Consider the following 25,970-nt stretch of genomic DNA (forward strand, 5'->3'; position numbering starts at 1 on the left):
TCCCCAAAATCAGCCCCACACATGCTCCTGGGTGCAAAGCTGACTTGCAAAGGTGTCACACCCAACTCTGACTCTGCTTTGCTCAGGGAGCTGGTTCTGTTATTTTGGCCTGCTGGAATGAGGCTTCCCACATTACACTGGCTTAGAACCCTCCATCTGCACTTTTCCGTGGCTTTCCTAACCATCCCAAAAAGGAATGTCATCTCCAAATTCCCTGCTCCAACAGCAGATGGAAATTGCAGGGGAGAACAGCACAAAGCCCACAGGATTTGTGGAGTCTGCTATGTATCAGTAGACAAGATGAGGTTTGGTAGTGATTGGAAATTACTCATGAAATCTCTGTGAGAAATTTTAGTCAGAAAGACAGCTGGATTCTTATCTCCATGCTCGGCACCCCTGAGGCTGCTGGAGCATAGAAATGTTCGTCTTTCTACTTAAAATATAGGCCAAGCAGCAGCAGGTGGCACAGAGGGAAAAACCAGGCCCAAACAACGGTGTGAATCAGAGATCTGTGCCGTAGATACCACCAGCACAGGGTGATGTCACCCTGAAACCCTGACACACAAGCAGACGTGTCTGAGCTGCCCTGGCTTTGCCCAGCACACATTTCCTCATGCTCAACCAGCGAAGCCCTTACCCTGTGACCTCTCTGCTCGGGCAAATCCAAGCATTTCCAGGAGCTCCACCAGCCTGGCTGTGTCCCAGGCACTCACAGGAAGGGCAGGGAGCTCTGCCAGCCTTGCTCAGGGCATATCCACGTCTGTGTGACACATCTGTCACCCCAACCCCAGCACTGTTCCAGGCTGGGAGCTGCATGTGGCTCACAATGACTGCAGGCAACGTGGCCTCACCTTGGAGGAGCTTTGCTGGGAGCAAAGGACGGGATGGAGTTTCTGTGGGAGTGCAGAATTCTTTTGGGGGGGGTCAGTTTAGTGGGTTGAATTTGTCTTTCTCTGGCATAACTCCAGTGGCTGTGTCAGAGCTGCACCAGGGACAGGTCACACCTGGCTCTCTTCCCTTGGTGCTTCATTCAGCTGGATGGGGAAGGAAATGCTGCCCTGTGGTTCCAAGCTGTCATTCCTGCTCAGGCTGTGCTGGCTCAGTGACCTCAGTTTGGAAGGCTGGAGGGGGCCAATCTTTGATTGCACTGCTGCAATTTCGTGTCTTGCTCATGCTGTTCCTACAGGCTGTGAAATTCCTGCGGCTGCTTCAGGGTTATCCAATTTGGGAGAGGTTCATTGTGATAAATTAGAAAGGAAAACTCTAGAGAGATAAAAAATGCAGGGCGTGTGGGTCGGATGGGACAGGTTTCCTTCTCAGCCCAAAGTCCAGACGACTCCCTGAGGCCCTCTCATCCATCTTCTGCTCGCTGGGATTTTGCTGGGATGGCTGCAGCACCACCACTGCCTCACCTGGGCTCTGGCCAGTGCCTTGTGGACCTCTCAGAGGTGGTTGATGGGGTTAAAGGTCCCCGACTCTGAAGCTGCTCCTGCCATGTCCAGCCAAGCCCCCAGAGAGCTCTGGGAGGACGTGTGGAGGGGAGCGTTCTCAGACAGGGACAGCATCATTGCATAAGCCTGGGGAGAGAGAGAATGGGGCAAGGGTATGAGTGAGAACAGAGCATGGAGGAACATTGTGTAAAACACAGCACCACCCAACCCTGCCCACCTGGGCCAGCAGCATCCTCTGTGCTGGGCTAAACTCACATCCACGCTCTGGAATGGCACCCACCTCTCAAAAACCCAGATTTGTTATGGTATATAAGGACAGTCAGACCATCATTGCCACTGGTCTGGTTTTCACAGGATTTAACCCATCCTGCACTGCCTGTGCTCAGCCACAAACCTCCACAACCTATCTCTCAAAAAAACCCAGATTTGTCATGGTTTACAGGAGAAAGCATCATTCCCGCTGGTTTTCACAGGAGCAAACCCATCCTGCACTGCCTGTGCTCTGTGACAAAACTCTACATGATTTCAGGCTCTGAAGTAGTTGCTACTGGGGTTTGTTATTAAAAAATCACATCCCCGGAGATCAGTGAGGCTGGGCTGGGGCAGCAGTGCCCTGCATAAGCCTGGGAGACAGAGCGATGCAAGGGCACAGAGGATGGAGGAAAACTGTGTAAAACACAGCTCCATCCAACCCTGCCCACCTGGGCCAGCAGCATCCTCTGTGCTGGGCTCAACTCACATCCATCCATCTCTCAAAAACCCCAGATTTGTCATGGTTTATAGGAGAGACCATCATTCCCACTGGTTTTCACAGGATTTAACCCATCCTGCACGGCCTGTGCTCAGTCACAAACCTCCACAACCCATCTCTCAAAAAACCCAGATTTGTCATGGTTTATAGGAGAAACAATCATTCCCACTGGTTTTCACAGGAGCAAACCCATCCTGCACTGCCTGTGCTCTGTGACAAAGCTCCACACGATTCCAGGCTCTGCTCTCAGGGGAAAGCAGCTGTTAGTGGGGTTTGTTATTAAAAAATCACATCCCCAGAGATCAGTGAGGCTGGGCTGGGCAGCAGTGCCCAGTGGGAAGTGGTGAGCAGCTGCTCATCCTGCCTTGATGCTTGGCATGGCCCCGCTGGTGATGCCAACATGGATATTTAAGGATGTGGAATTCTCATTTTCATGACCAGTGTGCCCAGGGTGGGTTTATCGCTGCAGTGAAACCCTTAAAGGTGTCTGGTGAGAGAAATGCAGCGAGATTTGTTTGTTCTCTTAACAAACTGCTGGTTCTTTATAACCTGGCTGCTCTCCCTCCACCAGGACACAAGAATTGTCTCATACATCTCTCTGTGACCTTTCTCAGCCCACAGGAATGATGTGAGGGCTCAGGCAGATGATAACCTCATATAGAAGAGGGGAAAACCAATGCCATTGTCACCCATGGCCTGAAAAAGAGGAGGACACAGTCCCCACCCTTTCCACCACCCTGCCTCAGGGAAGAAGTACAATTTTTGGGTTTTGTGGACACACACACACTTCTAAAATTGCTTAAAATTAAGCCAAAGGAGTGATGTGCTGTTCAAACTAAGGTTTTATATTACCTGCCAAAAGATGGGTCAAATTATTTAAGTTGCTTGTTGTGATTCAAGTGTAAAACAGAGTCAAAAATCAAAAATACTTTTCCCCCATCCAAGCACAGGCTGTAGCAGGGTGGTACATTGGGAAAAAAACAAGCTGCTCCCAAAGAATTAGTGCATTTGAGATGTTAGTGACAGGACACAGGAAAGAGTCAAGCAAGTGTCTTTTGTTTAAATGGGTGTCACCCCAAAAAACCTCTGAGCTCTCTCTTCCAGCCGCCCCTCCCCAGCCTCACTACTGGCACCCACTGTGAAGGAGGAAAAAACAAGAGATCAACTCTATAAACCCAGACTGGGTATTTTGGCTAATGAAAAAAACAGAAAGCACACACAGACCTGCCCCAAACCTCCAGATTTTTCTCAGAACTCCAAGAATCTCAGTAATTCTGAGATGCCATTCTGATGGTTTTTGGTGAGTCTAAAGTGATCTGGCTCACAGGGTTGGGAAATTTCTTTTCCATTTTCTGGTTTAGTTTTAGAAATCCAGGAGATAAACAAGGATACCCTCTAGACATGCTGGGTTGCAAGTCCTGGATATATTCTTGTCTTTCACACCTGTTTTAATCAAACCCAAGGGCACTTTGTTGCTGTTTCTGCAGACCAAACCTCAGTGGTTACCAACAGACGAGCCACCCCAAAGTATAAATAAATAAAGAGTTATAAAAACATTTATACAGACAGATAAAAACACACAAATGACTCTCCCTTCCTGCACAGCCCCATTCTCACTGCACAGGCTGAGATAAATCCATCTCAAGGTGATGCCCACACCCTTCCTCCTCTATTTCAATTTAGTTGCAACGAGACACATTCATGTGTGTGCTAGAATTCCTGCTGGAAAGGGGGAATAACCTTCTGGAAGGGGAAAATAATGCACTGGAAAGGGGGAATAACCTTCTGGAAGGGGAAAATAATGCACTGGAAATGGAAAATAACCCTTGGCTGGAGGAGGCCAGCGGCTCCCTAATCTGGTGGCAAGCTAGGAAAAGGTTCTGGATATACCCACCTGGTTTTTAGCCTGCCTGTACAGAGTCTGTTTTATTGCCTCAGAGTCTAAGGTGGAATTAAACACATCTTTAACTTCAAAGGCTTCCTCGGCCGCTTTGCGGAGATCCAGCCCCTTCCCAAAATTCGGCATCTGCTCCAAATCTAACAGGCCGGCTTCGTCCTCCTCAACACACCTGTACCAAGGACCAGGGGAAGGGGTGACCTGTGTTAGCTCGTCTGGCCCACAGCCTGCATGCACCACCCACGGGGGCTCACCAGCCACATGCGTGAAGGGACGGACAGACGGACACGGACACGGCATGGCATGGGGGGGAGTGAGGAGGAGGAGGAGGTGGTGAGGCAGGCACAGGGCCTGCAATGTCTCGATAGGAAATGCCTGGTCATGATGACTGGACCTAAGAAGCCCCTCTTTTCACCTTCAGACCCTTGCTTATCTCTCTGTAAGAGTATAGGTCACGTTCCCCATGACCCTACTATTGGACAATTCCTAGAACTCCTGTACCCTATATAAAGGGTAAATAAAGATATACTCCTATACCAGATATAACTCCTATACTCCTATAAACTATATAACTCCTATACCCTATATAACTCCTATACTCCTATAGCCTATATAACTCCTGTACCCTATATAAAGAGTATTTAAAGATTTACTCCTATACTCTATATAACTTCTATACGCCTATACCCTATATAGTTCCTGTATCCTGTATAAAGTGTATATAAAAATATACTCCTATACCTTATATAACTCCTATACTCTATATAACTGCTGTACACTATATAAAGGATATATAAAGATATACTCCTATATCCTATAGAACTCCTACATCCTATATAAAGGGTATATAAAGATATACTCCTATACCAAATATAAAGAGTATGTAAAGATATACTTGTATATAACTCCTATACCCTATATAACTCCTATACCCTATATAAAGGGTATATAAAAATATACTCCTATATCCTATATAACTTCTATACGCTATATAACTCCTATACCCTATATAAAGGGTATATAAAGATATACTCCTATACTCTATGTAACTCCTATATCCAATATAACTCCTGTACCCTAAATAAAGGGTATATAAAAATATACTCCTATACCCTATATAACTCCTATACCCTATATAAAGGATATATAAAGAGCTTCTTTTGCACAGCTCGGCAGAAGAGCTGTCCCTGAGACCTTCACAGAAGACATCAATAAAGACACTCTTGTGGAACCTCACACAGCCTTCTCCTCTCTCTCCTTGTGTCTGCCCAAGGCACTTAGAAAGCTGAAATCATAAATGAGCTGATAATCACTAAAGAGCTGATCTCACTAAGAGCTGAGCTTGCTAAGGTAGCCTGCAGCTCTGGAGCCTGCCTGAGGGGCCCAGACAGGTTGTGCTTCATTGGACTTCTCTGTCTTGGGCAGCCAGGGTTGGGGAGACCCCAAAATGCCAGAGTTGCCTCAAAGTGGAAAGCAACAAGCAGCAGGTTCTGTCTGAGGTTCTGTGTCACCACATTTCCCTTCACGGAGAAAAGCAAGGCACAACTTCCCAAGAAATTTCTGGGATTCACATTCTCTGAACCTCAGAGAAAGGAAAAACAATTCTTATCTCATTTGCTGCTCCTGTGTTTGTTCACAAGTGGAATGCATGGTGGATGATTGTTTACCTGAAGGGAATTGATAATTGGATTCTGGTGAGAGTGTTTTGATTCACTGAACAGTTGGATCCAGGTGTGTGTTGGGATTGTCGGGACAGTCACGAGATTCTGGGCAGTTGAGTGCTTGGCAGATTCAGTTCACATGTAATGTAATATAATATAGAATAATATAGTATGATAAAATAATTAATTAGCCTTCAGTGACAGCTTTGCACCAAAACTATTGGTGCTTTTAAGCTGGGTGAGGCATCACTTGATGCTGTTTGGCTTGTGCTGGGAATACCCCCAGAAAGTGGGGCACACTGCAGCAAAAAGAGAGCTGGGCCTGTGCTGTGTGCAGCAATCTTTCATTTTGAAGGTGTTCAGACATGGCTTGATCTTGGGGCAAAAATCCTTCAATTTTTATAGAATAATGGGATCTGGTTTGGGTTGGGAGGGACCTTAAAGATTGTCTCATTTCACCCTCTGCCATGGGCAGTCCCTGGGTGCTCCCAGCCCTGTCCAGCCTGGCCTTGGACACTTCAGGGATGGGGCAGCCACAGCTTCTCTGGAAAACCTGTGCCAGGCCTCAGCACCCTCACAGGGAAGGATTTCCCTTGAAGATCAAACCTGTATCTCTCCTCTTTCAGGGTAAATCCATTCTCCCTTGTCCTGTCTCTCCAGATCCTTGGGAAGAGTCTCCCTTCATATTTCCAGCAGCTTCCTTCAGGCACTGGAAGGTCGCCTTGGAGCCTTCTTTGCTCCAGGCTGGACAATCCCAGTTCCCTCAGCCTTTCCTGCCAGCAGAGCTGCTCCATCCCTCTGATCACCCTGGGGCCTCTGGGCTCTCTGCAGCAGCTCCAGATCCTTCCTATGCTGGGACCCCAGGGCTGGAGGCAGCTCTGCAGGTGGGGTCTCACCTGGGCAGGGCAGAGGGGCAGAATCCCCTTTTTGCCAGAGCTCCAAGAATATTTTGCTCCAACTCAAAAGGCCATAACAGCACAAAAGGCATTGCACTGACTCCTCTTCCCTTGCCCTGACCAGAGTTTTGGAGAGAAAAATGACATCTGCTGAGCTGTAGTATCCTGAAAACTCTGGGTTTTGTGTCTGTTCTCCTGTTTAGACTCCTCTTCCCTTGCCCTGACCAGAGTTTTGGAGAGAAAAACGACATCTGCTGAGCTGTCGTACTCTGAAAACTCTGGGTTTTGTGTCTATTTAGACTCCTCAAGCTTTGGCTATCATTCCAGCCTCTCCTTGCAGTCCGCTTGAGTCCCTCCCCAAAATGATGAAATGGAATCTGGAGTGAAGGTTTGGATCCAACCAGAGGATGGATGGCTTGGAGAACAAACCCACAGCACTGACGATGCACCACAGACACGGGCAGGGGTCTGAGCCCCCCAGGAATGGCCCCCTCACCTTCGGGCGTGGTCAAAGCTCATGGTGAGAGACGTGGGCTCCTCATCCTCCTCATCCTCGAACGCTCCCCGCGGCTCCGCCGTGGGCGACACCGTCTCGTCCTGGGACTTCCCAGTCAGGCTGTCATCATCTTCCTCTTCCAGTTCTTCGTCCTCATCGTCCACATCTTCTGCCTTCTCGTTTGCCAGTCCGTGGCACTGGGAATTGCCATCAATACCCTGGATTTCTGGCCTGAAATGGTTGGTTGAAGGGCAGGAAGAAGGAAGGGAGGAAGGAAGGGAGGGAGGGAGGGAGGAAGGGAGGGAGGGAGGGAGGGAGGGAGGAAGGAAGGAAGGAAGGAAGGAAGGAAGGAAGGAAGGAAGGAAGGAAGGAAGGAAGGAAGGAAGGAAGGAAGGAAGGAAGGAAGGAGAGAAAAAAAAAGGATGACAAATGTTTATGTCATGTATTCTCACTGGAATGAAAAACTTTGATAATATTATACATTGATATGAACATAGAGACATTTATATACATACATTTATATACACATGCATATTATTTAAAATATAACAAAGAAGAAAACCAATGTGCTTCAGGCATTTAAAACTCACCCTTCACTGTTCCTAAGGGCCAATGAGCATGTTGAGAATGCACCAACCCCAAGGCTTTTTGAACTACAAAATTTGATTTAAAAGCTGGTTTTTCATCTCTTAAAATTAACATTTGTGGGACAAGAAGCCTTCCTCCTTCTCTGGGCTCTATCCTCAACAATTTAAATATATATAATTAAATATAATAATTTTATTTTCTTGCCTACCTTTTATCTGCTAAAGCCGACGCTTGATTCATCTCGCTGTTGGCAATAAAATTTCTGATTTCTGAGAAATAGGAATCCTCTTTTTCATCTAAAAGTGCATGGTTGTCTGATTCCGAGTTGGGGGAGGAGGCGCTGGTCCCGAGGTGGTTGGTGATGACTCCGGAGTGCTGGCTCACTGTGGGGCAGGAGAGACAACAGGAGTTATGAGGAAACAAATTAAAAATATTCTCAACTGCCTTCTCACTTTATATTAGTGGTTTAATACTCAAGAGGAAAGTCATGGACCAAAGATCCCAGAGGAAGATTGTGTTTTCCAGACTAAAATACAGGTGATGTTTAGCATTTATGAACAATACACACAATTTAACAACCATTGCAGAACTATTTGCCTACAACTTTTCCATAATACATTTTTTACCCATGCTGGGAAATCACTTCATCACAGCAATTCCTTCCTTTCATTTCTTATGTCAAAACCTATTTATCTTCTTGAATTTCCAAAAAATCCCTACAAACTCATCCTTGGGGGGACAGTGCATTCCAGCAAGGCTTCCCAAGGGCCAAGCCCATGGAGTCTCCTCTCTTCAGAGATTCCCAGAGTGTTTCCCTACTTGGAACGTTCTATCAAAGATCCCAAAGGAAGATTGTGTTTCCCAGACCAAAATACAGATGATATTTCACATTTATGGACAATGCAATGCACACAATTGTGCAAAACAAAACCTGTTGATCTTCTCGAACTTCCAAAAAAACCCTACAAACAACCCTACAAACTCATCCTTAGGGGGACAGTGCATTCCAGCAAGGATTCCCAAGGGCCAAGACCATGGAGTCTCTTCTCTCCAGAGTGTTTTCCTACCTGGAACATTTTCATGCTCGTGCTTCTTCAGGTGCCTGTCGAGGTTGGTCTGCTGCCCAAAGCACCTGTTGCACAGGTGGCACTTGAATGGCTTCTCCTTGTTGTGGATGTTCCTGACGTGCCTCTGCAGGTTGGAGGAAATGCTGAATGACCTGTCACAGTATTTACACCTGGAAAACAACAGCAAAAGGTGCAACGTGAGGAAAAAAACCAAAAAAAATTAAAAAAACAAGGAGAAAAATCTGACTATCAAAACCCCAGGAAATGCTGGTCTATAAATCTTTACTCAGGAATAAAGATTGTGCTGAAGGAAGCACAAAGCATTAATCATCCCAGACAAATCTGATATTATTGTTACTCAAGGAGAACAAAGAAAGGATTAGGATTAATTAGGAAGTGAGTCGTCCAAACAAATAAGAGCTTGAGACAAAATAATTACTTTTCCATGCATGGATGTAGGAATGAGAAAGGTGGATTTATTCCTTCCACTTTTTTTGAGAGGAATCAGGTGAAATATGGCTGAAGAGGGAGGACAAGGAAGACAGAAGAAGAAAGAAGGAAGGTGAAATGTATAAAATAGTTATTAACTGGCAAATCCCTGCGTGACAGTTAGCTGGACACACAGAAAATTCTGGCTTTATTTGTGAAATTCCTTGTGGTACTGCATATGCGGGGATTTCAGCATGGATTTAAAGGCAATTATAATTATTCTTATAGCAAAGAAATCCACCACCCTTTCCAAACAGGGTAAGATTTACTCCTAGGAGTGAATATCTGGTTTGTGATGAATGCAAGGAGCCAAGCCAGGATGCTCAGGGTGCTGAGTGAAGAGATGTTCACTCTCTGAGCTCAATCTCTGCAGAACCCACGGCAGATGGGCTGGGGGCTTGTTCAAAGCCACCACCTCCTTTTATCTTGGGTTTAGATTCCCTCCAAATAAATGGGAATTGGGAATTTTTGGGTTTAGATTCCCTCCAAATAAATGGGAATTGGGAATTTTGGAGTTTAGATTGCCTCCAAATAAATGGGAATTGCTCGGGTTGGTGGTGAGAGGGTTCGGAGCCGCTGATGGACTGAAGGTGGCAGCTCCGAGCTGCGCTGGAGAGTTTGGGTCTAAAACTCCTGAAAACCTCATTCCTGCCCGAATCCCTCATTCCATCTCCTTTTAAACACGTCTCTTGTGCCTCAGCAAAGATGCTGCCCCACGGCTCTGCTTCCAAAACCCGCGAGCAGCAGAATCTGTCTCCGCCACAAATCCGGGATGCTTCCAAAATTCCGGCTCTTCCCGACCCCTTGCAATCCCAGAATGAATCCACACAAGCAGGCTCCACATTCTGGATTTATTCCTGAATAAATCCACTCTGAGCTCTTCTAACCCACAGCAACATCTGCCCCATGGAGCTGAGCTACTCTTCCATGGAAATCCTGGGATTCCAGAATGGTTTTGGGATTCTAAATCCCATCCAGTGCCACCCCTGCTGTGGCCAGGGACACCTTCCACTATCCCAGGTGGCTCCAACCTGTCCTTGGACACTCTCAGGGATGGGGCAGCCTGTGCCAGAGCCTCCCCAGCCCTCCAGGACGTGGAGATGGAGATTTTGGGAGTATCAGCAGCTCCAGACTCACCCCACGCCTGCCTCACTCAAGGATGGAGCTGGATGACACAGAGGACATGGGATTCCTCCCTACAGACACAACAGTGGAGTGGGAAAGATCCCTGCTGTGAAACACACACACCCCTCATTTTCCAGACGTGCTCCAGCTGGGATTTTTATTCGGGCTCTAAAAATAAATCGATATTATTTTTGGAAAAAGCGGGGATACATTTATGAAACACTCTCTCTCTCTCGCTGGATGTTTATGGATTCCATGTCCACCTCCGAATTTCCTACTGCTAAATCTCCAACAAGAATAAAGATATTTCAAATAATGGGCCTTTATTAGGATTAAGCAAGGCAGAGAGAAAATTTTTAAACCACAGCATTTCCAGACTCTGAAAGTATTTAATTTTCTAATTTTTTTTTTCAAAACCCCCCAAACAACTCTAGAAAACAAGGAGGCATTTGAACATCAGCAAGAACAATCACATGGGGATTTATCAAGAAAAATCTGTACAGAGAGTGAAACACGGATTTCCAGCACCAAGGAATTTGCTCTCAGATTCCTGCTCAGCGCTCCAGCAAAATGCAATATCCAAACCTGCCAATATCCTAATATTCCTGATATTTCCATGAGATTTCCATGAGATTTTCAGCTTAAACCAGGAGCTCCCTTCTCATGCTTTAGTGGTTTTATCCAGCTTAGACTAGGAGCTCCCTTCTCATCCTTGAGTGGTTTTATTCAGACCAGAAGCTCCCCTCTCATCCTTGATGATGCCAGGGGTTTTCTCTCCCTGCCTGTCCTCACCAGCTCCTAAAAATCCCTTTTTTTTTGTGAATCCCAGTGCCTGGCACAGGGAATACCTGGCACAGTGGGCACCAGGATAATCCATATTCCCAGCCTGGCTGTCCCTGCCAGGAGCAGCTCCAGACATTTAAAAGCAAATCAAGGCAATGAACGACCTGGCCTCCTCCACATCCATTTATTTAGATGTTCAGGAAGCCTTTGAAACGTTCCCTGTGACAGATCCTGGCCCTAACCATGAGCTATGTGGATGCAGGGTCGGGAATGGGGAGGGATAAAGAGCTTGTTAAAAAAATAGGAACCAGAGGGGCACAGGGAAGGAGCAGGGAATGCAAAGGGATGAGGGAGATGTCCGGCGTTATTTGTGGTCCCAGAGGGGTCAGTGCTGGGAGCTCTGCTGGTTTTAATCTAAATAAATGGCCCAGGCAGAGGAACCAGCTGAAATTCAGGGGAAGGGGTGAACGGCGAGGGAGGAGAAGAATAAAACTCGGAGGCAGCGGTGTTTGCTCTGCAAACAGCCCCACAAAGCCTCTCCCTTATCAGCTGAAAACATCCAAAGAGGGAGGGAGGGACAGGGCTGGAGCTGTGGAGCTCGGGCAGGAAATCCTGGGAGCCGCAGGAGCTCGGGTACCTGGGACAAAGCAAACCCTGGGGATGTGGGGAGAATTTCCGAGTCACTCTCGTGAAGTTTTGCACTGATCAGTGTGAGCTGGAGAGGCAGAATTGCAGGAAAAAACAAAAAAACACACACGAATAGCAACTCTCCCTCTGAGTGACTCCCTAGCCTCAAGTGCATTTATAGCAGGGTGAGCTCAGGCTGCATTTTGAAAACCAGAAAATAAGAAATATTTTCAATATTTATTGAACTATGTGCAATTTAAATGACATGGTAGATGTCAGCTGTGGCTCTCAGTTCCAGCTTATTGCAGATAACAGGACACAAAGCCTCCAAGGGCTTTTTTACTCTGAATTCTGAAATACATAGTCCAGAATTTCAGGTTTGGTGCAGAAAAATAAAAAAAAGAGTGGAAAGAAACATGTTGAATTTCACTGTATGGCACAGGGGCTCGGAGTGTTTTCAAATAATTTGATTTTTAGGAAGTGCATCACCAGGTATTTATCACTCTTCAGAAAACATGCTGCATTTTCTCTTTATAAAAAGAATTTGACTCGTTATTGCTCATGTGCTATTAATTCCTACTTTATACATAATTACACTTAAGTAGAAGTTTGAGTGACTTCATAGTCTCCCCAAACAAACTTCAAAAAATTTCATCAGTGACCATCAGGAATCAAATCCAAGCCTTTATTTTCTAGCCTGTTGTCTTTAAGAACAAAGTAAATAATATTTGGATTAATACTTAAATTATTGTATATAAAAATATTTTTATAGGGTAAAAAAAAGAAATTAAACAATCAAAAACAAGTTGCAAAGGAGACAACAGTAAAACACTGAGAAATCAGCAGCCTCCTTGTACCTGCCTGAAGTCAGCACTTAAAAACCAAGCTCTCAAAACAAGCCTGGCTGCCAAAGCTGCAAATCTCAGTTCTCTGAGAGGAAAAGCAAATCAATGATAATTAAAGCTCGTCTGCGAACGCAGCCCCGGCTCTCCGGAGTGCTGTTAGAATTCAACATTGTCCAGGAGTCAGACCTCTGAAAAACCCACACAGGCTATTTTGCTGGGAGAAGACCAGATCAAATAAATCTTTATTTTCCTAACCTTTGTTAAGTTGCAAGTCTCCTTTTTTGGAAGAAAACTGAACTAAGGATCTCGGAATAATCAGGAGCGAGGGTTGCAGTGGACAGGGAACGCACAGGCATATCAAATAACACAACCCCAAACATCACAGCAGGGGTATAATACAAAATATATGTCTGCTCTGGGGGGGGGGGTGGTGGATTTTTAATTTACCTAATGTCTACACTAAAAATGCTGGATGGAAAATAAACGTGATTCTCAGCGTAGCGGGGATTGCAATGTGGGAGAGTCAATTCTTAGGTTAAACTGAGCATAAAAATGTGATGTATTTGACCACATGGCCTTTTGCTGCTCATAAATTTGTGTTTCTCTTTATTTAATAACTGCTCCATTTGCTTTGTTGTGAACTTATGGCTGTGTATGAAACGCTGCAATATCAGCTACCCAAAACGAAATGGAATTGTTACCATTGTTTGACAACCTGCAAAACACTCCCTCACATCGTGGCAAACACAAGGCTTGATTTGCAGCAAGCTCTCAATTCATCATTCCTTCAGGTTTGCTCATTTCTGGACTTCATTCTAACAAAAAAGGCATTTTTTTTTCCCTCAATTTTTTTAAAACTGCTTGCAACTCGCTGGGAGAAAATGCTGGGGGTAAAGATTTCCATGAGAAATAGTTATTTATATACCTAGGCACACATATTACATATATTTTCTTGTGAGTTTTATTCAGATTTAAAGCCCTGACTTGGGCAGGAGCCACTGGGCTGGGATGCTGTCCTTGTGGACACTAAAGCATCAAAATCACATCACCTTGTCCCCAGCTAACAGAAAACAGCTCAGCTTTCTACCTTAAACACTCACAAATGTGTGAGACTCTGTGTGAATCCCCCCCTCCCAGCTCTCCCTTTAAACTCCATGATTTAAGCTCAGAAACTATCAAAATTCAGTTTTAAGGCAGGTAAACAGACACGTTTTTGCATGTTGCATTTTCTCTTTTTAAAAAGAATTTGCCTCGTGTATATTATGTTAAAGTAGGAATCAACAGCATGCTGTTCATGTGCTATTAATTCCTACTTTAGACATAATTAGACTTCTTAAGTAGAAGTTTGAGTGACTTCATAGCCCTCCAAAAAAAAGAAAATCAAAAAAATTTAATCAGTGACCATCAGGAATCAAACCCAAGCCTTTGCTTTTTTGATCCCCTACTCCAGGCACCTCTGATGTGCATTAAGAAAAGAAAAAAAACCAAAACCCCAGCTCGCCCCAGCAGTGAAGGTCCTGGCAAGCCCTTCAAACCAGTCTGAATTTCAGAGCCATTCAGCACCTTCAGCTGTCCTTGAGATGAATGGTTAACGTGAGTGCGAAACAACACTGCAAATCAGAGCCCTCATTTGCCAGCATACATCTAAATATAAGTTAAGTGTCTATCTTCGAGCTGCCAAGCCTGATTATTTTTGGCTGGTACACATAATATACAACCCTATGAATCACCCTGTGTAATGCTCCAGGCCTGTGGTATTCTGCTGGCACCGCTTTGTAGAGGAGAGGGTGGGGGAAAAATACCAGAGTGGTGAGTGAGGAGTGTTTGGGAAAGGGGATTTTTAATGGGGGACAACATCACCTGTAAGGCTGCTCCCCAGTGTGTGTCCGCAGGTGCCTCGTCAGGTTGGCTGAGCGTGGGAAGATCTTGCCACAGTACCTGGAGAGGGAGAACCAAAGGAAACCATCAGGAGAACCAAAGGAAACCATCAGGAGAACTGTTGCAGGCATCTTTTCATGAAAAATCCTTTCCTTAGGATTTTTCCTCCTGAGAAGCTGAGAAGACTCAGGAACAAAATGTAAACAATGGTTATCTGATGCTGTGGAATGCAACAGGTGGATATGTGACTGGTCTCATGTGGTTATTTCTAATTAATGGCCAATCACAGCCCAGCTGGCTCAGACAGAGTCTGAGCTGCAAACCTTTGTTATCATTCTTTCCTATTCTATTCTTAGTTAGCTTTCTGATGAAACCTTTTCTTCTATTCTTTTAGTATAGTTTTAATGTAATATATATCATAAAATAATAAACCAAGCCTTCTGAAACATGAAGTCAGATGTTCGTCTCTTCCCTCATCTAAGAACCCCTGTGAACACGGTCACAGAGAACCAAAGGAAGCCATCAGGAGAACCAAAGGAAGCCATCAGGAGAGCCCAAGGATGCTGTGGGAAATGGATTTGTAGGGAATTCTCCAAACCTGACAGAAGGCTCACATAGTGTGCAAACCTGGAGATATGAAATGCTGATTTAGAAATGCCACGGGATGGGACAGACGTTGCCGAGAGAGAAATGGAGCTAGAGACAAGTTTCAAAGGATGGCCTTGCAAATAAGAATTGATATTTTGGGGAAATAGAACTGTGAAAGATGCCACAGCACCACCTGCACCCCTCACTCTGACATCACTCCCAAAATCCCTTTGTGTGCTCACATCACGAGCTCATCCCTGATGGGGAGGACACATCTCCCAGCCCAGGGTCACAGGGTTACAGAGCACCAGGAGCAGCTGAGGGAGCTGGGAGGGCTCAGCCTGGAGAAAAAGAAGGTCAAGAAGAACATTCTGACTCTTACAACTCCTTGACAGAAGGGTTCAGCCAGGTGGGGTCAGGCTCTGCTCCCACAGAATGGGGGACAGGACAATAGGAAACAGCCCCAAGTTGCACCAGAGGAGCTTTAGATTGGATACTTGAGAATTTTTTTTCACAGAAAAGCTTGTCAGACAGTTGGAATGGGATACCCAGGGAGGTGATGGAATCACTATCCCTGGAAGTGTTCAAAGGAAGTGTGGACAAGGCACTTGAAGGCAGGGTTTAACTACAGCATTCCTGCATCAGGGAACAGAGGGTTTAATCACTGCCTGGGCAGATTGGCACTTGAGATGTTTCTGCATCTCCTTTATAGCCCTGTTGATGTGCTCATCAAACAGAATCTGCTCTTTCATCCTTGGAATTCACAGAATTTTCTCTGGATAAAGGCTACAGCACTATGGGTTAGGAGGCTGACAGCTGCTTAGAGCGAGGAAATGCAGCCGTAGGAAATTATTAATAAAGGAAGGAATTGTGTTCCCCCATAAATCCAGCTCACAGTAAAATTAAAAAGGTATAAATAAAAACTAATTGGAAAATAACAACTCCTTTTGTAGGAGGAAACCATGACAGACTTTCCTTATTTCAGAGACCTTCAGCTGTCCTGAAGATGAGCAGTTAATGTGAGTGCTCCCCAGCAATGAAAATCCAAATGTTAACTTGAGTGAGTGTGCATGTAAAATTTAAGTTTAGTCCCTTTTGTAAATAGAAACCTCAAATTTCTAAATACTCAACTGAAATCCGAGCCTGTAGCTCTTGTGGCAAAGTGGAACATAAGAGACACATCAACCAAAGTTTGAATCCACTTTTTGCAACCAAAAAAATTTTCCTCAGAAGGAGCCACCATGAGAACTTTGAGGTAAAACTGTGAGAGCAGACAGTTTATTATTAAATACCCTTGATCTGCTCCAATTTGGAGTTGGATGGGTCTATGAGGAGTTCTGTGGATAGAACAGTTTGAAAATTTGTTTCCTGCATGCCATTTTTAAAAATTCAATCATTTTTCCACAGCTGAGGTTGGCCATAGCCGGGACTGGCATTGGGAACAGTGCCGCTCGCCGCTGCACGCCAGACTTGGCCTGGGGAGCTGGGCTTGCTTGAGAATCTCCAGATCTGCTCCCAAGGTTATTAAAAATTACAAAGCAAACAGAAGATGCTGATTTCCTACCAGACAAAACAAGCTATTTCAGAGGGAATTAGTCATCCCAGCTCTGCTCTAATTCCGCCGCTCCTGGCGGAGATGCCGGCGCAGAGCTGCTCCTCTCCCTGCTGGTGCCCAGTGCCCAGCTGGGATGGCACATCCTGGGCTATTCCCACATCCCTGGGGTGTTTCCATGCCCTGGGGGTCAGTGTGGATGCCGTGGGGTGCACGGCTCACCTGCAGGTGTAGCGCTCCTTGCCCTTGCGCAGGATGGGGTCGGAGAGCGTTGGTGGCGGCGATCTGAAGTTGAAGGGGTGGTGGGGAAGGGGCTGCAGGGACGAGCCAGAGTCGGCCTTCATTGCTGCAAAGCTCTCCAGTTTCTCTGTCATCGTCTCGATGGCTGACATCTGCAAGGACAAGGAGATAGCTGCTGTCAGAGGAATCCCCAGGAAGGGCAACATCTGATGCACGAAACACCGGTTTTGGTTGGGCAAAGCCTCCTGCTGGTGTTGGCTGTCTTGGAAGTTGGAGGCACGGCGGGAAATGGAGCCACTGGATCCAGCCAGGAATGACTGGAGTAGTGTGTTGGTCATGGAGAAAGCAGGAAAGGCACAACTGGCAAAGCCAGGCAAGGCCAGGTCCCAGAAATGAGCACTTGTTCACTTTCTGCAGTGTGCATGTGCTCACTTTCAAAAATTACCTCAGAACACACCTGAGACATCCATTTTTTATCAGGAATTCAACTGAATTTTTTACCAGGAAAACTCTAAAACTAAACACCATGGTCAGATGCCTGAGGTAGAACTCAGTACCAAAGTCTTGGGAGTTCTGATTTCTCCTACAGCATCCTGGGGGCTCAGAAGGACAGGGCAGTGAGGGGTGGGTGGGCAGGCAGGGACACAAACCCAGGAAAGGGGGAACAGGCAAGTTTTGGGCCCAAAGCAGAAGAATCCTGGCCAGAGTGGAGTGGGAAGGATGTGTGATAGGAGCTGAGAGAGGAGAGGAGAGGAGAGGAGAGGAGAGGAGAGGAGAGGAGAGGAGAGGAGAGGAGAGGAGAGGAGAGGAGAGGAGAGGAGAGGTGGAAGGGGTGAAGAGGGGAAGAGGAGGAGTTGGGATCAGGCTCAGGATGGAATGGATCCACAGGGAGCTTGCTGGTGAAGAGGCCAACACTTTAATTATGGCTAGGAAAGGTTCAGCAGCTCCTAAAGGTGATGGAAGGATGGGAGGGAGGTTGCTGAGTTTCCTGGAGTCAAAGGGAGCTCCAGCCAAACCCCTGGATGTGAGCGGTGGCTGGGTGAGTTACGGGCAGGAGGGGCAACACCTACACATCCTACACATCCCTTTGGGCTGGGAGCAGCTGGCATGCAGGCCTGGAGCTCGGACACCAAGCAGAATGACCCTGGATGCTTGCTCAGATTCACTTTGTGGGACTTGGCCTTGTTCTCACAGACACGAGATTAAACACCGCACCAGAAAGAGGGAGAAAGGGAAACCCCTGGAGATACAGGAGAAAGCAGAAAAGGAAAGAATGAAGCTGGGCCATGTGCAAAAAAGTAAAAAATGAATCTGCATAAAAATCCTGCCTAAAGAACAGCACTTTTACTTTCATTACAGCGCAGCAGGAAATCCAAGTCTGAGCGAGCAGTACGGCTCAGAGAACAGCGCTGGCTCCTCCGACGTCCAGCTCTGTGCACTCCTGAGAGCACTCTGGAGATACCAGGGGCAGAAGAGAGGGCTAAAACAAACAAGGCAGCAATAAAGCTGCCTCCTGGCCGCGCTGACATCAGTGGGACAGGCGGAGGCAGCCGGGGCGGCAGCGAGGAGCGGAAGGCAGTAGGAAGCCATACATCACCCTGAGATGCTCGATTGTACAGGAAGGGCTGACCTTTTGCACGTTTACACTTTATTAAACTGGGCTTTAAAAGGCTTGGGGTGGGGGTGGGGGGGCAGAGGGGGAAGATATTGTTTAAAAATATATGGCTGTGAAAAAAAAAAGTTGTCTTAATCACCCCTGAAGACATTGTGAGGGCTGACAAGCATTCATAAGCTGTTAAAAAAGAGGAGTAGTAACCCCCATTTCTCGATAATAGATCCACAGCCCCTTAGCTGGAGGCTCCCAGCCCATGATAAATAGTAAGTAATACTTAGCACCAGCCACTTGAAAAGGTTACTTGATCATTTACAGCACCAGCTCTGCCCCAGCTGCCAGTCATGCAACAAAACCATCACGTTAAAAAGCTCTCCGGACCTTTCAGAGCCGAGCTCTCAGCCCTTCACCCAGGTACCTGGAGCTCTCCTTTGTTGTGCCCTGTTCTTTAGGCACTTAGTCAGAGATATTTGCTGGCTTGAGAGCTGTAGGCTGGTTTTAAAATTCTAAACACTGGCCACGGCCTCTCCAGTGGCAAAGGCACTTTGCTATTTAGGGAACAACTGCCTGGTTATAATAAAACAGAAAGGGGGAAGAAAAGAAACTTAACAGGTGAGGAAAGGCTTTCCATTAAGTTATCAAAAAGTTACACGGGTTATTTATGTTGTCCAGAGTTTCATTTGGAATAGACAATGTAGGAAAGCTCCCAGGGAGCAAAGGAACTTCTGCCAACGACTGGCTAAGAAATAAGAGCTGCCTGAAATTCATTTTGAGAGAGGAAACATCTCCTGAACGCTTTTATCACATCTTCTGGCTTCATCACATCCCGGTGAGGGCACTCTGAGAGAGCTGGGGATTAGTCACAGAGGAAAAGGCTGAGACCAGACTCGTGTTTGGAGTGAGAAAAGCCTGGGTAGAACGTGACTCTGACTGGTTGGTTTATGGTTTAGGACCAACGTGACTCCACCGTTGGTCCTAATGAAGAAAGCAGAAGCAGGAACCCTGAAAATGTGATTTCTTGGGAAAGGATCCAGGATCCAGAATTCTTAGCAATGCTGGATCCAGGGAATGGTCACGGCCTCAAGGCTGCCAGAGCTCTCAGACATAGGGTGGGATTGTTGGAGTGTCCTGTGCAGGGCACAGGTTGGACTGGATGGTCCTTCCAGCTCAGGATATTTATACTGGAGATTCTGTGATAATGCTGGAAGAGATCTGGTGGTACAAATCTCTCATATTCTGGAACAAATGCCTGGTGTTCCTTTGCTGTGTCTGAAATACCTGATTGACTGCAGCATGGGAACGGCGCCTCTCCAGATCGAGTGATCTGAGCACAGCGCCCGCCTTATTAAAAATCATTATTAAAAATCAGTTATCAGGAAGCTTTGGGCTGGAGTGATTGTGAATTTGAGGCTATTCTGTGTGATAAGCAGCTAGAGATAACCAGACCTTGCAGATCTTTCCACTGCCATGGGAAGAGGACGTGGTCAGGGTTTCAGGAACAATGTTAACAACCTTCCACCCAGAGCTTGCTCCTGCTTGGGGTCTGAATGTTTCTCATCGTCTCCTTGGGTTGCTTTGCCACGCTGGCTCCTCCCTGCTATCAGATTCTTTACAGGCAGATATCCCCACTATTCTAAGCCACACAAACACAGGATGTTCCTGGCCAGCCTGTCACCATTATCCAGCCTGGATGAAGGAAAAATCAGGGGAAGTTATTAACCAAACTCTGAGGCTGGTGCGAAACAATGCGGGAACTAAGTTTAGCTGTGAAAGCCACCAGGACCCAGATTTCACAAACCTGCAGGTTATTTATCTAAGGTGGGAAACATTATCAGGGGAGAACAATGCTTGTGACTATAAAGGAGAGCACAATGAGGAGCAGGGAGCTGGGATCCCAGCCTGGGCATAGCAGGAGGGACACGCACAGCTGAACCCACTGCCCTGCACTGCCGCACTCTCCTCATGATGTGGGAAATTCAGGAAGGTGGAAAATGCTGCTGCCTTGGGGCTGGGCAGTTCTTCTCCACCTTCTACCACTGCAAATGACACCCACAGGTGTTCCCAAAGGAAAAACCATGCAGGAATTGTGGGCTGTGGAGTTTGGCAGAGCCTATGAGCTGCCCAGACCTCATCCCTGTGTTTCTGGTACAGCTGCCATCATCTTCAAACTGTGCATTAAGTGTGTCTGGAAGGAACTGGTAGAGAACAGTGGAGTTTCCAGTCAGGTCTTAGGATGAGGAACAGCCTGATCCCAGTGATCCCAGTGGTCCCAGTGTGTACCAGCTCCACCCCAGCATCCCATCAGCAGCATCCCTGCTTTTACCTGGGGGTGAAAAAGCAGCGGGGAGGGTCGCAGGTACTTCTCCTTGAGGGCACCCACGGGGTCTGTCACCTTCCGCTTCTCCACCCTGCTGGACAACAACACAGAGGGTTACATACCCCACAGGCAGCCCCACACAGCCACGCTGGGCTGAAATTGCACACAGGGTTATTCTCTTACTCACAAAAACATCTTACACCCCCTTCTGCTGGACACTACTGAATCTGATGCACAATTGCCCCACAAAAAGCACTGGGAACAACATGAACACAAATCCCCTCCTTTGGGCAGTAATTTTTTAAGCCTTCAGGCTGATGACTAAGAAAACATTTTGCTCCTGCTCTGCTGCAGTGGTTTGTAAACCTCTGCTGTTGAGAAAGGTCATGGAAAACCTTGCATTTAGAGCAAAACTGTCTGAGCAGGAGAAGCTCTAGGGTCCACAGCAGGCAGCCCCCACATGGAAAAAAAAAAAGAATTGTCTTTGAGAGCTTGCATTTATCTGAAGCGTTAACACTGGGCCAGACTCTGCAGCCCCAAGCGTGCTGAAATCATTAGGTGTTTCATATTTGTTTCCTCCCTCGCAGCTGAGAGATAATTTGCATTGAGTTTCTTTGGCAAGCCCATGTGAACAACGATTTAAAAAGTGAGGGACTGGTGGGAGAATTCTGAAGTGGCTCAGAAACCTGAGTTCTTCTGATATCACCTTGGCCCACTCAAATATTTCATGTTTAAGCATCGAGATGCAGAAATGACCCTAAAGTGAGGCTCCTATTTTTGAAAATATTGGCTTTGCTTCCACAAAATATTCTACTTGCAGGGAAATGGAGGTGTGGAATCACAAAAAAGACAAACTGAGATGTTCTCTAAGGGAAAAAAAAGTGTTGAGAAAGTAACTCCAACAAACACAGCTGCATCTTTAAACGGTTGGAATTGAGTCCATCCAGCTAAAGCAGCAGAAATCCAAGAGTAAGAATGATTTTTAACTACATTAGTCTAGCATAAATTGAGAGCAAATTACTTTTACTGCATTTCAGCTGATTGGTGTGTGGATCAAATTACCAAAGAGTTTAAAGAAGAGCCCTGCCGAGTGCAGTCAGCGAACTGTGCTTAATCTGCATTTAATTCTTCTTCGGTAGAGGGAAAAGAGAAGAGCTGGGTTGGAAACGCAGACAGAATTAGGGGGCTTTGGAAAGTACGTGCTTTTATGGGTCTGAGTTGCCAAAAAACCCAAAGAATAAGTAAAAAGTTGCTCCCTGAGCCCCTCTGACCAGCCCAGCTTTGCTTTCCATAAAGGAACATCCCCGATCCCAGCAGAGCCCTGCCTGCTCCGTGCGCGTAAAACCTGGTGAACCGACAGCATTTCCCCATCTCTGCCATCTCCCAGCCCCAGGAATGGAAACACGAGGTCCAAACGTCCCCGTCAGAGCCGAATTCCGCAGCGCATGGAGGATTAAGCCGATGGTTTCAGCCCAGTGCCTGAGAACGTCACCCCCACGGGCTGAGCTAAAAACTGCCCCCATTTCAGACTGTCTGGCCGCATTAAATTATATCACCAGGAGAAAATGTCAAGGATTTAAGTGGCCTTTGGGAGAAAAAAAAAAACGGAGGAGCCAAATGATGTGAGAGAGTCTGATAAAGGGAAGTTTAGAAACAAAATATTTCCATATTTTTCAAGCTGGGACTTGGAAGCTGGGCTGTTTCACTCATTACATCAGAAGTCTGATTCGCGAGCAACGCCACCGCTGACTTTCTATTTTAACACATGACTAAAACTATGTGCATCCCATGGAATGCAACAAGCGATGCCCCCATCCTTCGCTTCCATCTGTCTTCTGGGCCTTTACGGTTTTCCCGAGGCCGCTGTTTTAATTGGCAGCGGCTTTTCCAAGCCGTGTTATTTCAGCATTCCTGCTGAGAATGCCCAAAGGTGGCAGGATCCTACAAAGATTCTTTTGCCTTTCTATCCCATTTATTGATCTTTTATTTTTTCCCCCGCAGGAGTAGTTTTTATGAACGCTGTTCCCACCATGCCTGATTTCTCCAGGAGGAGATGGCCACGGTGGGTGCCAGGCAGGACACGGCACCTCCTGAGGTGTCCCCATTTCAGATGGCACGGTGTGGGCACGTCACCCCCGTGAGCTGGCAGAGCCAGAGACACTCATTTAGCCAGCAGTGAGGGCTCACTAATCCTCATCCTAGCCGACAGCTCCTTGGCCTGGCCAGACACTGACATCACTTTTCCCCACAGTTATCAGCCCTGTGACAGCAGCCGGTGACATCTAGGCTGTCGTGGTGCTCACAGCCTTCTGAGTGCCCATCCCACCATCACACCACGGTGGCTCTGAGGTTTTCCAGTGCCAGGGATGAGGCAGATCCTGCAGGGGAACAGCCAGAAACCTCCCAGCAGGCTGGGCACAGCAATGACAAGGAATGCAAGGACAAAGCATTCACCTCCATGAACTGAGTCCAGGAGTGCTCCAGGATAAGCACATGTATCCAGATGGATGCTGTGGAGCCTTTAGACATGGTAATGGCTAATTTAGATGTGTTAATGTCTAAATCAAACTGATTCAGGACATGCCTTTTCACTGGGCTTTGCTAAAATTAAACGTGCCGTATCCACCTTATCCAAAATCAATGCCAGGATGGGTAACACACAAATTTACTGTTACCCTCACCACAACGTTATAATAGTTCCCTTTGGGAACAGGTTTTATGAAAAGCTCTCAAGCAACAAGAGGCCAAAGTCTTCCCTTTTTGCCTCCTCCTGAACTGATTCCTTCTGGAAGTTGAGCTGACATTTGGATAACTTCACCCAGCCTGCTCTACACACGCCTTGCATGCTCAGCTCATTCTGACGTAACGCATCAGGCCCTCCTCAGAACCATCTGTTCAAGTGACACCAGAAAGGCCTTGCTATCTCCCAAGAAAGATAAATCTGTGAGAAATCTATCTGGGAGAGATCTGGGTAGTAACACGCTACCATGTGTTTACACAGTACTTGTTACTCCAAGAGTAACGTGTTTCGGCAGGTTGGGTCTGCACCAGCAGCTCGGAAAAAACCCCAAGAAATGGCATTAGAAAGGAAAAGGGAGGGAGGGAGAAAGAAAGGTGAACTGGCTCACAAAAGGCCCTTGAGACAGTCAGTGGGAGAGCTGCATTTCCAGGCTCCCAGGGCTCCTGACTCATTCCCAAGCCATGAGAGCCCAGGGCTCCGAGGCAATCTGAACTCTGCATTCTTATCGAATCAAACCTCTGGAATTTCTCCAGCAGAAGTGCCATCTTAGCGATGGCTCGTGGGAGAGTCCTTAAATAGGTCAAGTTTCTTCTTTATCAAAATAAGGATGTGCTCTTTACACACTGATTATGAGGGCTCCTTGCAATTACTCAGGCCTTTCCATTCAGGAAATTCAAAGTATGGAGAAGTACAAACAACAACAGGAGATGCTCAACTGTTCTTCCCAACCAACCTGCAATCTCTCCTGCCTCAGAGTGTGGTGTCAGCTGGAAAAGGAGCTGGTTAGGGAAGGGCTTAAGGCAGGGTATGTTAATACCTGTAGATGGGGTCCATGAAAAAGGGCGATGGCTTAGCGTAGTGCAGGGAAGGCTGCTGAGGCAGCTGGGACTGGGAAATCTTAGGTAAGACCTCACTTGCCATCAGCTTCCTCTCCCCATAAATGTGGTTTTTCCGTGGCTCTCTCCCTCCGTTCTGGCTGGCTCGGATGCGGTTGCCAATGCTCAGATCCAGTGGCTGCTCCTCCCCTGAGGACGGGGCTGGGAGGACCTTGGGGGGCGGCAGGATTGGCTTAATCTCTTTTGGCTTCGTGGTGAGATCGAAGGGGGAGTCCGAGCTGGTGCCACCGACTTTGTGGAGGTCCCTGGGTGACTTTGGTTCTGCCTTGACCAGCAAGTTGTGATTGAGGGTCCGCTCCGTGAAAGGGTAGAGGGAGTGGGGGAAATTGGGGAGGAACTGGAAGGGGAACATGGAATGATACGGGAGCGAACCCATCTTTTTCTCCTGCATGCCCATAAAGCCAGGCCCGAAATACTTCTCTGCGATGGAGGCGATAGCTTTAATGGAGTCATTGGCAGCGCCCGTGGTGGGCAGCAGGTGCTCCTCGGGGGGAGGAAAGAAGGAATGCTGAGAATAGAAGAGAGGAATCTCGCTCGTGGTGTTGGTGGAGCTGGCAGACACCGAGCTGCTGACAAAATCTGCCTTGGTCTCCATTTGTTTGCTCTTGTCTTTCGTTTTGTCCCTGTCACTCTCCGCGTCACTGTCCAGGTCAGAGCCCGTGCCGGTCGTGGTGTCCAGATCCGTGCCCGTGGTCGTATTGACATCCTCAAAGTCACTGCCATCGGACATGTCACTGTTCCTGGCTTTTAGCTTCTCCAGGTAGGAGTTTTCCAGGCTGCTTTCACATTTCTCCTCCCCTGAAGGAGCCTGGTTGCTGTTGCTCACCGAGGAGATCAGGGGCAACGCCGGGTTCCCAAGGGGGCTGGGGAGCTTCGCGTCCGGAGTGTGGTTGAGGGGACTTTTGAGCAGCTGCGTGGGCGGTAACAAGGGGGGCCTGGGGTACAGAGAAGGTGGAAAAATCCCAGGAAATCCCGGGGTGAGGGCAGGGAATGCTGGAGGTGCTGGTGAGAACGGGAGCCCGCCAGGATGCGGGCGGGACGGGAAATACTCATTAAAGCCCAGGCTGGCGTGGTTGAGGTTGGGAGAGGGCTTGGATTTGTCCATGATGGAGGTGGGCGTGAGGGGGAGGCCGGGGGCGAAGATGCCGGCGGGGCTGTAATGGTTCTTGCCCTCGCAGAAGCGCCGGTGCTTGTTGAGGGAGGAGGTAGTGCTGAACATCTGCCCGCAGTCCTTGCACTTGATCTGGGTGCGGCAGTCCGCGTGCATCCGCTTGTGGCGGCACAGGTTGGAGAACTGCGTGTAGGACTTGTGACAGACCTCACCTAAAGCGTCAACAGGAACCAACAACAAAAGCCATATGAAATTAACGGGAAAGAACAGCACTGATTTGCTGTGGAATTCATCAGCCCGCCCCCACACCGCCCCGTCTGCTCCATCCCTGGGATCTCCCAACCCCAAAAAGCAGTGGAA

The 25,970-nt window shown here is 47.2% G+C and overlaps 1 protein-coding gene across 1 annotated transcript in view; it reads right to left on the reverse strand.

The window, feature by feature from the left end:
- Nucleotides 1-428: 428 nt before the first annotated feature.
- Nucleotides 429-25,970, reverse strand: part of PRDM16 (PR/SET domain 16) — a 291,343-nt gene continuing 265,801 nt past the window's right edge. Inside the window, exons 9-17 of the mRNA XM_054291927.1 lie at nucleotides 24,421-25,822; nucleotides 20,870-20,957; nucleotides 16,917-17,086; nucleotides 14,537-14,614; nucleotides 8,808-8,977; nucleotides 7,949-8,123; nucleotides 7,153-7,383; nucleotides 4,097-4,271; nucleotides 429-1,577 (exon numbers count right to left, since the gene is read on the reverse strand). Coding sequence (XP_054147902.1) covers nucleotides 1,443-1,577; nucleotides 4,097-4,271; nucleotides 7,153-7,383; nucleotides 7,949-8,123; nucleotides 8,808-8,977; nucleotides 14,537-14,614; nucleotides 16,917-17,086; nucleotides 20,870-20,957; nucleotides 24,421-25,822 — 2,624 coding nt within the window. The 3' untranslated portion in view covers nucleotides 429-1,442. The remainder of the gene's footprint in view (nucleotides 1,578-4,096; nucleotides 4,272-7,152; nucleotides 7,384-7,948; nucleotides 8,124-8,807; nucleotides 8,978-14,536; nucleotides 14,615-16,916; nucleotides 17,087-20,869; nucleotides 20,958-24,420; nucleotides 25,823-25,970) is intronic.

This window comes from Melozone crissalis, unplaced genomic scaffold, assembly GCF_028551555.1.
Source record: "Melozone crissalis strain CALT ecotype California unplaced genomic scaffold, PUWL_Pcris_2 ptg000107l_1, whole genome shotgun sequence".
In the NCBI taxonomy this organism is placed as follows: domain Eukaryota; kingdom Metazoa; phylum Chordata; class Aves; order Passeriformes; family Passerellidae; genus Melozone; species Melozone crissalis.